The sequence below is a fragment of the Aspergillus eucalypticola genome (genome assembly GCF_003184535.1).
Source record: "Aspergillus eucalypticola CBS 122712 chromosome Unknown BO83scaffold_2, whole genome shotgun sequence".
NCBI classification, from domain to species: Eukaryota; Fungi; Ascomycota; class Eurotiomycetes; order Eurotiales; family Aspergillaceae; genus Aspergillus; species Aspergillus eucalypticola.
This window is the reverse complement of record NW_020290276.1, coordinates 32826-44998: the sequence shown is the minus strand read 5'-3', so window position 1 is coordinate 44998 and position 12173 is coordinate 32826. Positions and strand designations below refer to the sequence as shown.

The 12173-nt window shown below is 52.5% G+C and overlaps 4 protein-coding genes across 4 annotated transcripts; 1 reads left to right on the top strand and 3 right to left on the bottom strand.

Moving 5' to 3' along the window:
• Nucleotides 1-25: 25 nt before the first annotated feature.
• Nucleotides 26-1667, bottom strand: dbp8 (ATP-dependent RNA helicase DBP8; the record flags this gene model as incomplete). Its single annotated transcript, XM_025533759.1, has 2 exons — nt 1153-1667; nt 26-1085 (listed from the first exon to the last, which is right to left on the bottom strand). Exons 1-2 carry the CDS (start codon nt 1659-1661, stop codon nt 26-28), a joined length of 1569 nt encoding a protein of 522 aa, XP_025392490.1. The 5' UTR covers nt 1662-1667.
• A 224-nt stretch (nt 1668-1891) lies between these two features.
• Nucleotides 1892-5821, bottom strand: rna14 (cleavage polyadenylation factor subunit RNA14). Its single transcript, XM_025530176.1, has 5 exons — nt 4618-5821; nt 4130-4561; nt 3064-4066; nt 2309-3010; nt 1892-2254 (listed from the first exon to the last, which is right to left on the bottom strand). Exons 1-5 carry the CDS (start codon nt 5527-5529, stop codon nt 2238-2240), a joined length of 3066 nt encoding a protein of 1021 aa, XP_025392489.1. The 5' UTR covers nt 5530-5821; the 3' UTR covers nt 1892-2237.
• A 356-nt stretch (nt 5822-6177) lies between these two features.
• On the top strand, nt 6178-7494 carry asf1 (nucleosome assembly factor ASF1). Its single transcript, XM_025537591.1, has 4 exons — nt 6178-6351; nt 6404-6443; nt 6503-6811; nt 6867-7494. The coding sequence occupies exons 1-4, from the start codon at nt 6243-6245 to the stop codon at nt 7270-7272; spliced, it is 864 nt and encodes a 287-aa protein (XP_025392488.1). The 5' UTR covers nt 6178-6242; the 3' UTR covers nt 7273-7494.
• A 1130-nt stretch (nt 7495-8624) lies between these two features.
• Nucleotides 8625-11957, bottom strand: BO83DRAFT_303283 (putative SNARE-dependent exocytosis protein (Sro7); the record flags this gene model as incomplete). The annotated part of the gene is made up of 7 exons (XM_025527183.1): nt 8625-8650; nt 8697-8978; nt 9029-9150; nt 9206-9761; nt 9809-11380; nt 11442-11781; nt 11871-11957. 7 exons carry the CDS (start codon nt 11955-11957, stop codon nt 8625-8627), a joined length of 2985 nt encoding a protein of 994 aa, XP_025392487.1.
• Between the last annotated feature and the right edge of the window lie 216 nt (nt 11958-12173).

Genomic DNA, 12173 nt, shown 5'->3' with positions numbered 1-12173 from the left:
ACGGTAGTCAAGTGCCAGAAAACAACTACCGCACCTTCTTCAACTTATTCCTCTTCCTCCCCAAAACATCTCTCCCCTCTTCAATCTCGCCATTCGCCTCTCTCTTGGCCTCCCCAACCTCCTTCAACACACCCGTCCTAACAACCCTACCCTCAACACTAACCCCTTCCTCACTCCACTCCTCCATCTGCCTCCCGACCCTCTCCTCAATCGCCAACACAAGACTCACATCCCTCTGCCCCACCAACGTCACCGACTCACCCTTCCTCCCCGCACGGGCCGTTCTACCCACCCGATGCACATAATCATCCGGATTCCTCGGCACATCGAAATTGACCACCAACTCCACCGACGGAATATCCAAACCACGAGACGCCACATCCGTCGCGACGAGCAACCTCGCCGCGGACGCTCGAAACCTCGCCAGATTGGCATTCCGCTCCGACTGCGGCAGCAGACTATGCAGAGAAGTGACCCGGTGAGACAGTCTGCGGAGCATGCGCTCCAGCAAGTCCGCGGTCTTGGTGTGGTTGCAGAAGATGATGGCTGGTTTGGAGGCGTTGGCTTCTGTGGAGAGGAGGACGTGGAGGAAGGCTTCGCGGTGGGTCATGGGGACTTTGAGGTAGGTTTGTTTGAGGGTGGGGGGGATGGAGGCGTTGTTTTCGGTGGAGATTTCCGTCACGAAGATGGGCGGTTTGGAGGCCGGGCGGGGCATGGATTTCAGTGCGCGTACTTCGGGGGTTAGGGTTGCTGTGAAGAGGAGGGTTTGGCGCTCGCTGGAGGGTGGGAGGGCCGACAGGCAGGTTTCGACGTCGGGGAGCATGCTGCCGTGTCCCGGGGAGAGGAGTCGGTCGGCTTCGTCGAGAACGACCATGCGGACGCGCTTCAGGCCGCGGATGGTGTCGGAGCCGGAGGTGTTGATGTGGTCGGCTAGACGGCCGGGCGTGGCGATCACGACGTGTGGGCGTTGCGCGAGCGCGAGGGCTTGGGGGCGCATGTCGGTGCCGCCGGTGATGAGGAGGGGTTTCATGCTTTGGGGGGCGGAGATGGCTTTGATTTGTTCGTAGATTTGAAGGGCGAGTTCACTAGGAATATATAGGGTTAGCAATGGTAATTGATGGGTGATTGGGGGTGGGGGTGGGTTCGGCCTACCGAGTTGGAGTGAGGACAAGGCCGAAGATACCGAATGGATCCTCCGCCCATTTCTGCAGCATGGGGACTGAGAAGGCAATGGTCTTACCGGAACCAGTCCGGCTTCCACCAATGCAGTCCCGGCCGCTCAGGATTTCGGGGATACAAGCTTTCTGAATAGCAGTTGGTTTGCGCACGGCCATGGTGGTTAGGGAACCGATCAACCACGGCGCCACTTTGAGAGAGGCGAAGGAGTTCTGCGCTTCGTTGAGACCAATCTCCAGCGCATCTTTGATCAGAACGGGCTCGTCTTTATCCGATGTGGCGGGCTTCTTCTCTTCATCTGCGCCCTTCTTCTTGATACGGGAGAGAGTGGGGAGCGGCGCCGGGGCAACGTAGGAGTCGGTGGAAGACTCCGAAAGACGTCTTCTCTTGGGGGCGCGGGACTGCAGATCGGTCTGCTCGACCTCCGAGTCGGAGGATTCGTGGGAATCGTCCATAACGGGCTCTGGGGAGCTGGAGGGCGACATGTTTTGGGGTGGAAATTGGATGAAGATCTGATGCGCTTCGATTTTCTTCTAAATTTCGCGGCAGAAAAAGAAGTCCGCGCGGAGCGGTGAGAGACTTGCACTAACTTTATGGGGGATAGACTGCGTCTGAGATCGGACCAATCAGGTTGTCTTAACTACGGGAGTTATTTAGTACTTTGTACTTCGGAGGAATTATCTGAACGAGAGCAACTTTTGGTGGACAATATAATGCTGCATTCATCCTGCTGGAATTATACGTCAAAGGAACTGTCGACTGCAACTCATGCCATGCTAGGACGGCACTAAACCTGTACAAGTCCCTCCCAAACTCGAATAATGATGGTTCACTCAAGGCCCAGCTGCCCAAACTCATCCGTGATTGTAACCCAAGGTAAAACGCCGGTTCATCAAATGCAAAGCGACATCCAACAACTATACACTCCAGTACCACGCCGCGGTGGTACCGGCGGTCGAGACCGGCGGAGAAAAAACAAAGAATAACAGATACAGCGCCAGGTTAACATGACTATTTGCGCTTAAAGAGCTGCATGACGAAGGGTCTATATCATTGACAGATCATGAACGGTAGATGCCTGCTCTAGAATCAGTCACCTATCCAACTAATCATGTAGCTTAGGCGTACTTACCTGGAAATGACTGTGGCGTCTGTCCAGCTCCCAGTCCCCGTGGAAGCGGGATCTGGGAGATCGAACTGGGCATATCGATCCTCCGAATCAGATCGACCATCCTTTCCGGAGAGAACTTCCCCGCGTTGTATGCTGAGGCAGAAGGTATAATGCTGAGAAGATAAACGATGTCGCGCGGCAGAGGTGCCGGGGATCCTTGCGACCGGAACTGGCCCCCGGACGGCCCACCCATGGTCTGCTGCGTGCGCTTCTGATCCAGCTGGCGTCGTTGCGTCGTCTTGAGGGGAGACTCGGCACGCACGAACTTGCGCGGCCGAGCCATATCGTCATCGAAGTCATCCAGCTGGCGTTTAGGCGAGTCTGTCGCAGACGCGTCCTGGTACCGCGCAGTAGGCGTGGCATGACGGGAAATGGCTTGCTCGGCTGGGTATGCCATCTTGGGCCGTGTCTGAGAGGGAGAAATAATGGGTCGTACAGCAGTGGGATCGAAGCTAGGGGTCGCGTATCGGTGTGCGAATTGCTCCAGCGTGGGGTCCTCCGGGAACAGCTCGCGCATGCGGTTTTCGAGATTAATCACTTGCACAAGGTCACCGTACCGCGACTCATATTCGTGGAGGAAGGCAAAGATAGGCTTCGTCTTCTGGACGTTCTCGGGATTAGAAGCGAGCTTCCTAACCGTCATCTCGAAAACAGCCCGTGCATCTGGAGTCAGTTAGCATCGTATCCATAGACTTATAGCCACTGAGCGTACTTACTGATAACGTCGTTAATGTCAATGAGATGCTTCAAGTATTCCAGCGCAAAGTTTTCATCTTCAGGGAACAGCTTCGCACCACGCTCGAAGATCTTGGTTGCGGCGGGGTCCTTGTAGCAATGGTACTCAATGAGAGCACTGGCAATGTAGACATCACTGGTAATGCGACCCCGCTTGCGCGCATCTGCAAAGATCTGTCTCGAACCCGGCATCTCCCCAGGCTTGCCCTTACCCTGGATGCGGCGCATGGCGCGCATCAGAGCAATCCAGGCGAAGGATATGGTCTTGGAAAGGATACCAATCTGTATGGCATGTGCTTGGCGGACGGCGTCGATCTGTGCGTTCTTGACGGACTCCCTCGCCTTCGCCTCACTCTGATCGTCCTCATCGTCCTCATTCTTTGTCGGTTGCTTCTCGGGATTCATCTTTGCGAAGGTCTCTTCGAGATGAGCAACATCTTGCTGCTCGCGAGTCCGGGCTTTGGCGATCAGATCGTAAAGCGAATCGAGGAGTCGGTCGTAGGGTTCTCTGACTTTGGCGCCGCGCTTGACGGGATCCTGCTCGGAATCAGAGTTGATTTCCAGCCAGTCCGCACGCTTGAATGCAAGCAAGCAGCTTTCTGGGTTGCCGTCGATGCCGTGCTTCAAGAACTCGTTCCCTTCGGTCTCCATGTCGTTGTGGAAGCAGAACTCAGCAGCTTCAAACCACAGCTCGGGAAGGAACCTAAGGGCCATAAGTGCTTGCTTATATACATAAACCACACGCGTCCGGAAAACACTCATGTCCTCCTCCTTCAAGACAAGCGGGTCGCCCTTCTCCCAACTGATCCAGCGCTTCCAGATCTCGACCTGCTGCAGGAACTCGATATCACCGTCCGAACCCGGAACTGGAGGTAACCTCGGCAGCGTTGTCCGGTTGAGGTCCCTGGTGATGTTCTGCAATTCAGTGAAGGAGCTGCGGGCGGTCATGTACGCCGGAGACTGCTCCTGTAAGAACTTACGGCCCTGTACGAAGAAAAGATCATTGTTAGAGCGGATTTTCCACAGGGCGCTTTGTTAAAATCTTACTGTCAGCTTGTTCAGGCCCATCTCGAACTGATCATACTCTTTCCAGAGAGTATTGACAGCCTGGGTGGGTACCCCAATGGCCCGTTGATAGGCTTTCCGGAGTAGGTCCATTTTCTGTTGATCCTGCCATCCAGAACCCCCGACGTTTCCTGGGCCGGAGCGGATGAACTGGACGTAGTCGGACCAGATGGACCCCGAATCCTTGTCAATACCGATGTGCTGCAGAGCCAATTCATAGGCCGACGAAATGATTCGTCTCGCTTGTCCGTTTGTGTCGGTGGTGAGGGGATTCCGGCGACGAACGTAGTCAAGGTATACCGTCCAGAGTTGCACGTCCGCAATCGTCAGCAGAGTCCGGTTGAAAATTTGCTCCAGGCGGAAGAGTTCATTCAGCTCGGACTCCATTGTCGCGTAAGCCACCCATTGCTCAGCCTTAAACCGTTAGTCGATTTGCTCGTCTCCCAAGGTATACAAAAGAGGTCACTTACAGAAAATGGGAAAACCTTTAGAAAGCGCTCATACACATCGCGTGCGTTATCAATTCTATTGCGACTCCTGTGTTCGTTAATCAGTTCCAGCCAAGCGGGAATGTCACCACGGGGGTCTTCTTGGATGCGATCTTCCAGGATGCCAACCCGGTCGTGAGGCAAGCGGCCCCTGGCGGTCGAGGGCGATTCGGGGGTCACGGTGGTCCCATCCTGCGCCTGTTCCGACGGGGCAACACTTGCGCTGTACAGTTCCTGGCCCGAAGCCACCGACACATCATTTTTAGAAGCAGCAGGGAAAGAACTATTAGGGGCAGTCTTCGTGCTGGCAGACACTTGCGCAGCTTCATCCAATGATACATCAGGGGTAGAAGTAGCTTCATTTGCATTTCCTGAAATGGGTTGCGAAGGTATAGTATTCATGTCTTCGACACCTAGTACAGCTGGTGGCTCATAATCTGCCTCACCCGCCTCATCCTCATCCTCATCCTCGACCACAAAGCCCCCAATTGTCCTGGTCTTGGGCGGAACCGAGGCCCCAGTGGCGAGGCCCGATGCTGGTGTCTGGGACTCAGCTCGTGAAGGTGTCTCAGAAGGGAAGGCATTGCCAGCTGGCTGACTAGGGTCTGATTCAGGGGGGGCAGGCAGGGAAGTAGAGGTGGTAGTGGTAGTGGTAGTAGTAGTTTGTTCGGGGGGATTGGAATTGGAAGGAGTAACATCATGATCAGGAACATTGTCCGGTTGGTTGGAATCTGTCAAGGAAACAGAATACTGATCTGGCAGTGATTTGGAAGGATCATAGTCATCTGAATCTGAACTATCTGCATCCTGCTCTTCCACGGTCTTATAGTCTCCAGAGTCCGCATTCATAGCCTGAGCCTGGAAAAAGGCCTTTTCAGCATCATCTTCAGCCATGACCAAGGTGTGTGATTGAATGCGACAAGGGTATTGTGATATATATGTTAAGGGGGGAGGGGTGTTGATAATTGAGGGAGGGGGGAGCAACGGAGGAACCTGATTGAGTTTGATTAGCTGATTGAGCTCTTGAATGGGGGGAGACAGCAGAATGAGCGATGATGAATCGGTCATTCACTCATGAGAGAGGGGAAGGACCCACGACAGGCGGTAAGGTGTTAGGGATGAAGGAGGAGAGAGGGGAAGGTTCAGGGAGAGACAGAATCTGCGTTTGGAGATAGGCGACAGACACGAGAGGCCGCTGGTGGATCAGCGACACTGACGACAAAGATGGAGTTCATCCGCTTCGAGAGCTTCTTTCTTTCTTTCTTTGCTTTGCCCGACCGGTGCTCTTCCACGTGATTTAGGCGGTGGGCGCGAACTTGGGCGCAGAAAACACGCGGCGCGTCGTCGATCTTCCTGCCGCATGTTTAATTACTGCTGGCCGCTGCATCCCCATTCAGTTACCAAAAAGAGATCGTCTTCTCTTCTCTCTTCCCTCCTCCCTTTTCATATCTCTTATATACCTCCACAACCTCTTTGCCTCACTCCTCCCTTCATCATACTTCTCCACATCTAACACCTCTGGTCTACCACACCATCCTTTGCCTCCCCCTCTATCCCTCCATATTACTCCATTAAGCAGCTCGCTCCACTACCGCCCCTCCATCGCTATGTCGGTCGTTTCTCTTCTTGGCGTGAAAATCGTCAATAACCCTGCCTCTTTCCTCGACCCCTATCAATTCGAGATCACGTTTGAATGTCTTGAACAGCTGCAGAAAGGTACGCTGTGACCCCCGCTCCCATGAATTGGCCGTCGCTAATGAATTTCCAGATCTGGAGTGGAAGCTCACCTATGTCGGTTCGGCGACATCGTAAGTTGGATCGGACCGGGATAAAATTCAATCCACCTGTTAACGACCTTCTCCTCTAGCTCCGAGTATGACCAGGAACTCGACTCTCTCCTGGTGGGACCGATCCCCGTCGGTGTCAACAAGTTCATTTTCGAGGCCGATCCCCCAGACCTCAAGCGCATCCCTACTTCCGAAATTCTGGGAGTTACCGTGATCCTTCTCACTTGCAGCTACGACGGCAGAGAATTCGTCCGTGTTGGCTACTATGTAAACAATGAATACGATTCCGAGGAGCTCATGGAGCAGCCGCCGGCTCGGCCAATCATCGAACGCATCCGTCGGAATATCCTTGCTGAGAAGCCCAGAGTAACCCGCTTTGCCATCAAGTGGTGAGTGGCCTGTTTAGATTTTCTTTGCCATACGATACTAACAGCTACCGCCTAGGGACTCGGAGGAATCTGCCCCCGCTGAATACCCGCCGGACCAGCCCGAAGCCGACCAGGAGGGCGATGACAGTGCTGCCTACGGTGCAGAGGAAGCAGAGCTGGAAGCAGCCCTCTTCAAGGAGCTCAACGATCTGGAGCCCAAGACCGAAGACCAAGAGATGGAGGGTACCGAGGGCCCTGCCGCCAAGGAGGAAGAGGAGGAAGACATCTCGGACGCCGAGTCCGAGGACATCGAAGATGAGAGCGACGAAGATGAGGAGGAGCTCGACGAAGAAGAAGGCGACGATGGCGATGAGGACGTCGAGATGGGCGATGATTCCGAGCAGAAGGATGAATCCGCCGGAGGCGCCAGCAACAACAATCCCGCGGCCCATCAACAACAGCCCGAGCTGATGGTGCACTAAAGCAACTGAAGAGCCTCGAAGTTATACTACGTTTTTTATTCCTATCTGTCGAATGATTTTACGATTGGGTTGCAACGTGTTTCATGACAACATATCATCTATCATATCCCTGCAAGTATTTAGCTTTATGACATAGACCCGACCAGCCAAAACCAACATAATTCGAAAAAATGCACATACTTGATTTCCACCTTCTTCACTACTATCTTACCCCTCCACATTCCTCACCGCATCAAATGCAAGGGCAATCTGAAGAATCAAAACTACCATGGCAACTGCATGCATCCCTAACAGTGTACATCACTACAATGGGGAGAACCAACGCAAGGCCAAAAGCAAGATTCCCAACGGGGTAAAATCCAAACAATCAAGTAGCCTGCATTATGGCATTGATCTACAATGCATACATACATCATACAAATTTTGTCCTATATCGAATAATATTAAATCCCGCTTTTTCTGCTGTGTAACTTCACCACTCAGCAACTTTTTATTGTTCCATTCTGGCCCAATCCACTCGCGTGATAACAATGCGGAATATGAAGTGTTACTGAGCTTTACAATAGTTAGTTATTTAGTACTTCGTACTATAGCGATCAGCATAACGATCCTTGATATCATTTGTCTGAATGGTAACACAATATCCCTTGAACATTCTACTACTTGGAAGATGTTAGGTCAGAAAGACTGCGGTGAAGACAGAGTATATCTATCTAGTCGCCCGAAAAGTAGGTGAGATAAGGATTGAAGCAAGGAAAGTGAAGTATCCTTCCTACATTGTAGTACCTATGGGTTTGCTTTCTTTTACTTGCTATGGTAAGGGGGAGTGAGAGGGGTCCTTGCGCTTGCGTAAGGTTTCTTTCTTTCTTTCTTTTCTTCATTTAGTGGAGGTCTGTTGTATCTTGTGGGGAGTGTTACCATGGCTGTCTATGGGAATAGAGAGTTGGTGATGAGTGTGGATGTATCCTTGATTATTGGGGCTTGTGGTTAAAAAAATATAGGATTAGTCTAATATTTACTATTCTTGATGATTGCTGAGTAGGTTCATCCCAGTGGTGTTTAGTTGGGCGGTGTAATTGGTGGATTCCACGTACTATGTTTCTACCGTGTGGATAGATAACTATCTGCATGAGCACATTACGTTTATGGTTTGAAGATCTGAAGAAGCTCGATTGAATCCGAGAAATAGGTTGAAGCACTTGATTCAACACAGAAACAGCACTCAAAAAAGCGCCAACAAAAGCATGGGTATGGTATGGTAAGATATGGTAGGAATAATGGGTCTAATGTACTCAGCCGTTACTGCTGAACGCTTCTTTTTCTTCTTAGGTTCGTGTCACTGTAGTATGCATCTAGAAGCCGAACTTCGAGCCGAGTGCTATAATTCGTTAGCTTAGTCTCTGAGAAAGAGGAGGGATACGTACCGCCAAGGACTGCCTTCCTCTTCTGGTTACTGACAAACTTGTTCACGTCGCGAGCAAAGTTGCTGCTGCTCTCTTCCAGCCGATCCATGCTGTCGCCGGCAAAGTTGAGCCGTTCGGTGCGTTCCTGCACTTGGCGCGACATGTAGGAAAAGTATCCTTCCTGGCTGCTCGACGATTTGTTCGTCGGGGTTCTGCCTTCCCGGAATGCTTTGCGGCGCTCCTCTTCGTCTAGGCGCATCTGCTCCTGCATGCGCTTGGATGGTGGCCGGTCGGGACCGCCGACTGTTATGGGTCAGTCGCCAATTGTAGGCTAGTTAGGGGAGTATACGTACTGAGAATGTCCATATCGGCTGGGGAAACGTATTGAGTTCCTGAGATCCACTGGATGTTGGTGATCGTGGGTCGTGGGGGCATGACGGCTTGCGGGTTGTAGAGCTGGTCTTCGGATTGGCGTCTATATAGTCTGTTAGTATTCACAGCCCTTATTTATAATGCGAGAAGTTGCGTACAGTCCGTGTCCTCCTCCCCAAACACTGAATAAGCCCACTTCAGAAGGACTGGTCCAGACCATGACGGTGCCGTTGGAGGAGATCGTGGCATCCGAGAGGCGTCTCATATCAGCAATCTGATTGATTGGGCTGGCGCCAATCTCTTTCAGACCAGGGATCGAGAACGCTCGCGTGTATCCGTCTCCGAAAAGCCCAACCAGACTGTATCCGCGAGCCTCGGTCTTGACAACCGCGGCGGAATCGCAAAGGTAGTCATCCCAAGACCTATGGGCACCCTTGGAAGTTGCTGGCTTAAAGATTCTGCACCCGGAAACAGTCACCGCGACGACGACACCATGAACGCGGACACCGTTTCTCAAACCTCCAACAGAATTGGGGGTGGCCAATGCAAGTCCGCCGTCGTCTGCGTTGACGGGAATGATGTTAATAACCTTGTCATCCAGCAAGCTTGTGCCGACAAATTGAGCACAGTAGCGCCCACCCTCCCCTGGCAGAATCTTGAATGTGGCCAGGTTGCCTCTGTTAGTACCCACGAAGCAGCAAATACTGGAATAATCTGCGAGACGTCAGCACTATCCACATCACATAGACTAGTATTCTCACCTTCACCCTCAAGAGTCAGCACACCAAACTCAATGCTGGTGGGCCATTCAGGAGCCGGGCTCTCAGAGCTGCGCTTATTGAAGATACTGCCTCGCTTGTTCACCTTGAACAGCTCAGAAAAGTGAGCTGTGTGGATGATTGCGGGCCCGCGCAAATCCAGGATTGCTAGACTACCTCCTTCGAATCCAACAGCGACAAAGCCCACTTGACTATGCTTCAAGGCAGTCACTGGGCCTTGCTGCATGTTCAGGAGTGTCAGTGGAAGGATACCCGTCTTCAGTCCAGGGTCGACTCTGTGAGTGATCTTGGTCAATTTTCCAGGCCCTTCGTTGGCGCCTGGAGCCTCTTCACGACCAAAGCTCTGGTTGTTTCCCCATCGGAAGACGACGAGCTCGCCGGTGCGCAGGCCGACTGAGAGCTCACCCGTTGAGCCTCCAAAAGACATCTCGGTCACCTCTACGTTTCCGACACGGCCAACAGCTCGGGCCAGGTCCACTTGAACGACGTCCCCGTTTTCGATCTCGTCATCAACACCAGCATCCCAGATGCGAATAGTGCCATCGGCATGAGCCGTCGTAAGAACATTACGATCTTCGAAGCGCTTTAACGGCTTCCTTACCTCCGCCCCTCCGAGCAAAAACTTAGGTCCCTGTGATCTTTTCTCCTTTAATCCCAGCCAAGCAGAACGATCGACTGACGTCAGGGTGACCTTATTCACGAAGGGATGCACGAAACTAAGGTAAGGATGGAGCATGTTTGTCGGAGTGATGGGATGACCACTAGGGAAGCTCATCGTGATGACTTCTCCTGAGGACAAGAGGGCGAGCAATGCAATGGGGTCATGGGCGCCGCCATAGTAAGGAGTACTACGAGGGATGGGGCAGAAGTCGACCACTTCCGCACCGGGGGGAGTAGGTAGGATTGCGGTGCGTTTCGGGGTCTCGAAGTACTTTGCGATCATTGCCCACGAGGAAGTCTGATAATTAGGGGTCGGTCCCAGATCGATAAAAGTCAGTCCTTTGTTGGCTTCAGCTTTCGGTCGACCGCCAGCGATCAAAAGTCCACTGTCATCTCCGTTGTCTTTCACACACCACGCGATGTTGGTGATTGGGTCTTTGAGCCCGGTAGCCGACTGGGGTCGTTCGGGGCTTACGCCCGGCTGGTCAACGTTGGGGGTATTGATAGATCTGGCCATAATTTTGCGGCCGTCCTTCGAGTCCCAGAAAACCAAGCTATTATCGTCATGCACCGTCAACACGAAAATACCGTTCGGGTGCCAGAGGGCCCTAGTCAGTCGAGGCCGGCGCATTTCCGACGCCGGAATATCACCATTTCCTCCCAGAGCACCGGGTGGGACCTCATATTCAAAATACTTTTGAGCAACATTCTGCTTGAAGGAAAACGTCACAGCACCTTCGGGGTATCCCACCAAGATCTTCCCAATATCCCGAGGCGAAAAGGAGAGACTGAGAACAGGACAAAGGCGAACACGGGCATTGCGCTGGGCCCACAAGTTGGGCACACGGAACGGCGTCAAAGTTTCACGATCCAGATCGTAGGCAATGATATCACCTAATCAAGGATACCTCGTCAGCACGAGAAACTTTACAATCCAATTCAATATACCCCATACCGTTCTGTAAGCCAATAAAAGCATAATCGAGACTCGGGTCGGTCAGTAAAGCGCTCGCATGACTCGGCGGAGCATACGAGACAAGCGTCTGTCTAGTTTCTAAGGAGAAGATGCTGATTTCACTTTTCGAGTCGACACTGACGAGCTTATCGGCGCAGAACTGAATGAACTTGGCAGACGCTTTCCGCGGTAGCGAGAACACCACCGCTACTCGTCGTTGACCGAAGACGTAGATCTGACCATGGCCGAATTGTGTGTCGCTTGTTCCGACGGCGAGGAGCGACTGGACGGGATCGTACGCGATCGCACTGATCTGGGAGTTTATACCGCATCGAGCGAACTATGAGCAGCAACAGCAGGAGATTAGTATGCAATGCACGAGACAGGATCGAGTAAGGTGAATATTGGGGGCGTTGCTTAGTGATATACATCATCGAGGGCGAACAAGTCCGGCGACAAGTTCTCGGAGAAGTCCTTTTGAATGCCGGCCTGCTTTCCCCGCAGAAAATGCGCCATTCTGGCGGATACGGAACTCAAGGGATGGGGTTGGAGAGGAGGAGAAAGAGGGAAAGGAAGATGAGAAGTCGCTTGAGAGGTAGTATATAAGAGCTACTTAAATCATAAAATGACAATAAAAATAAAGCTGCGACGACACCCCGCGGCAGAGGAGCAAGAAGAGGAGGAAGAAGTGGTTGTTTCAATGACAACCGCGGAAATCCACCCAAACGGTTG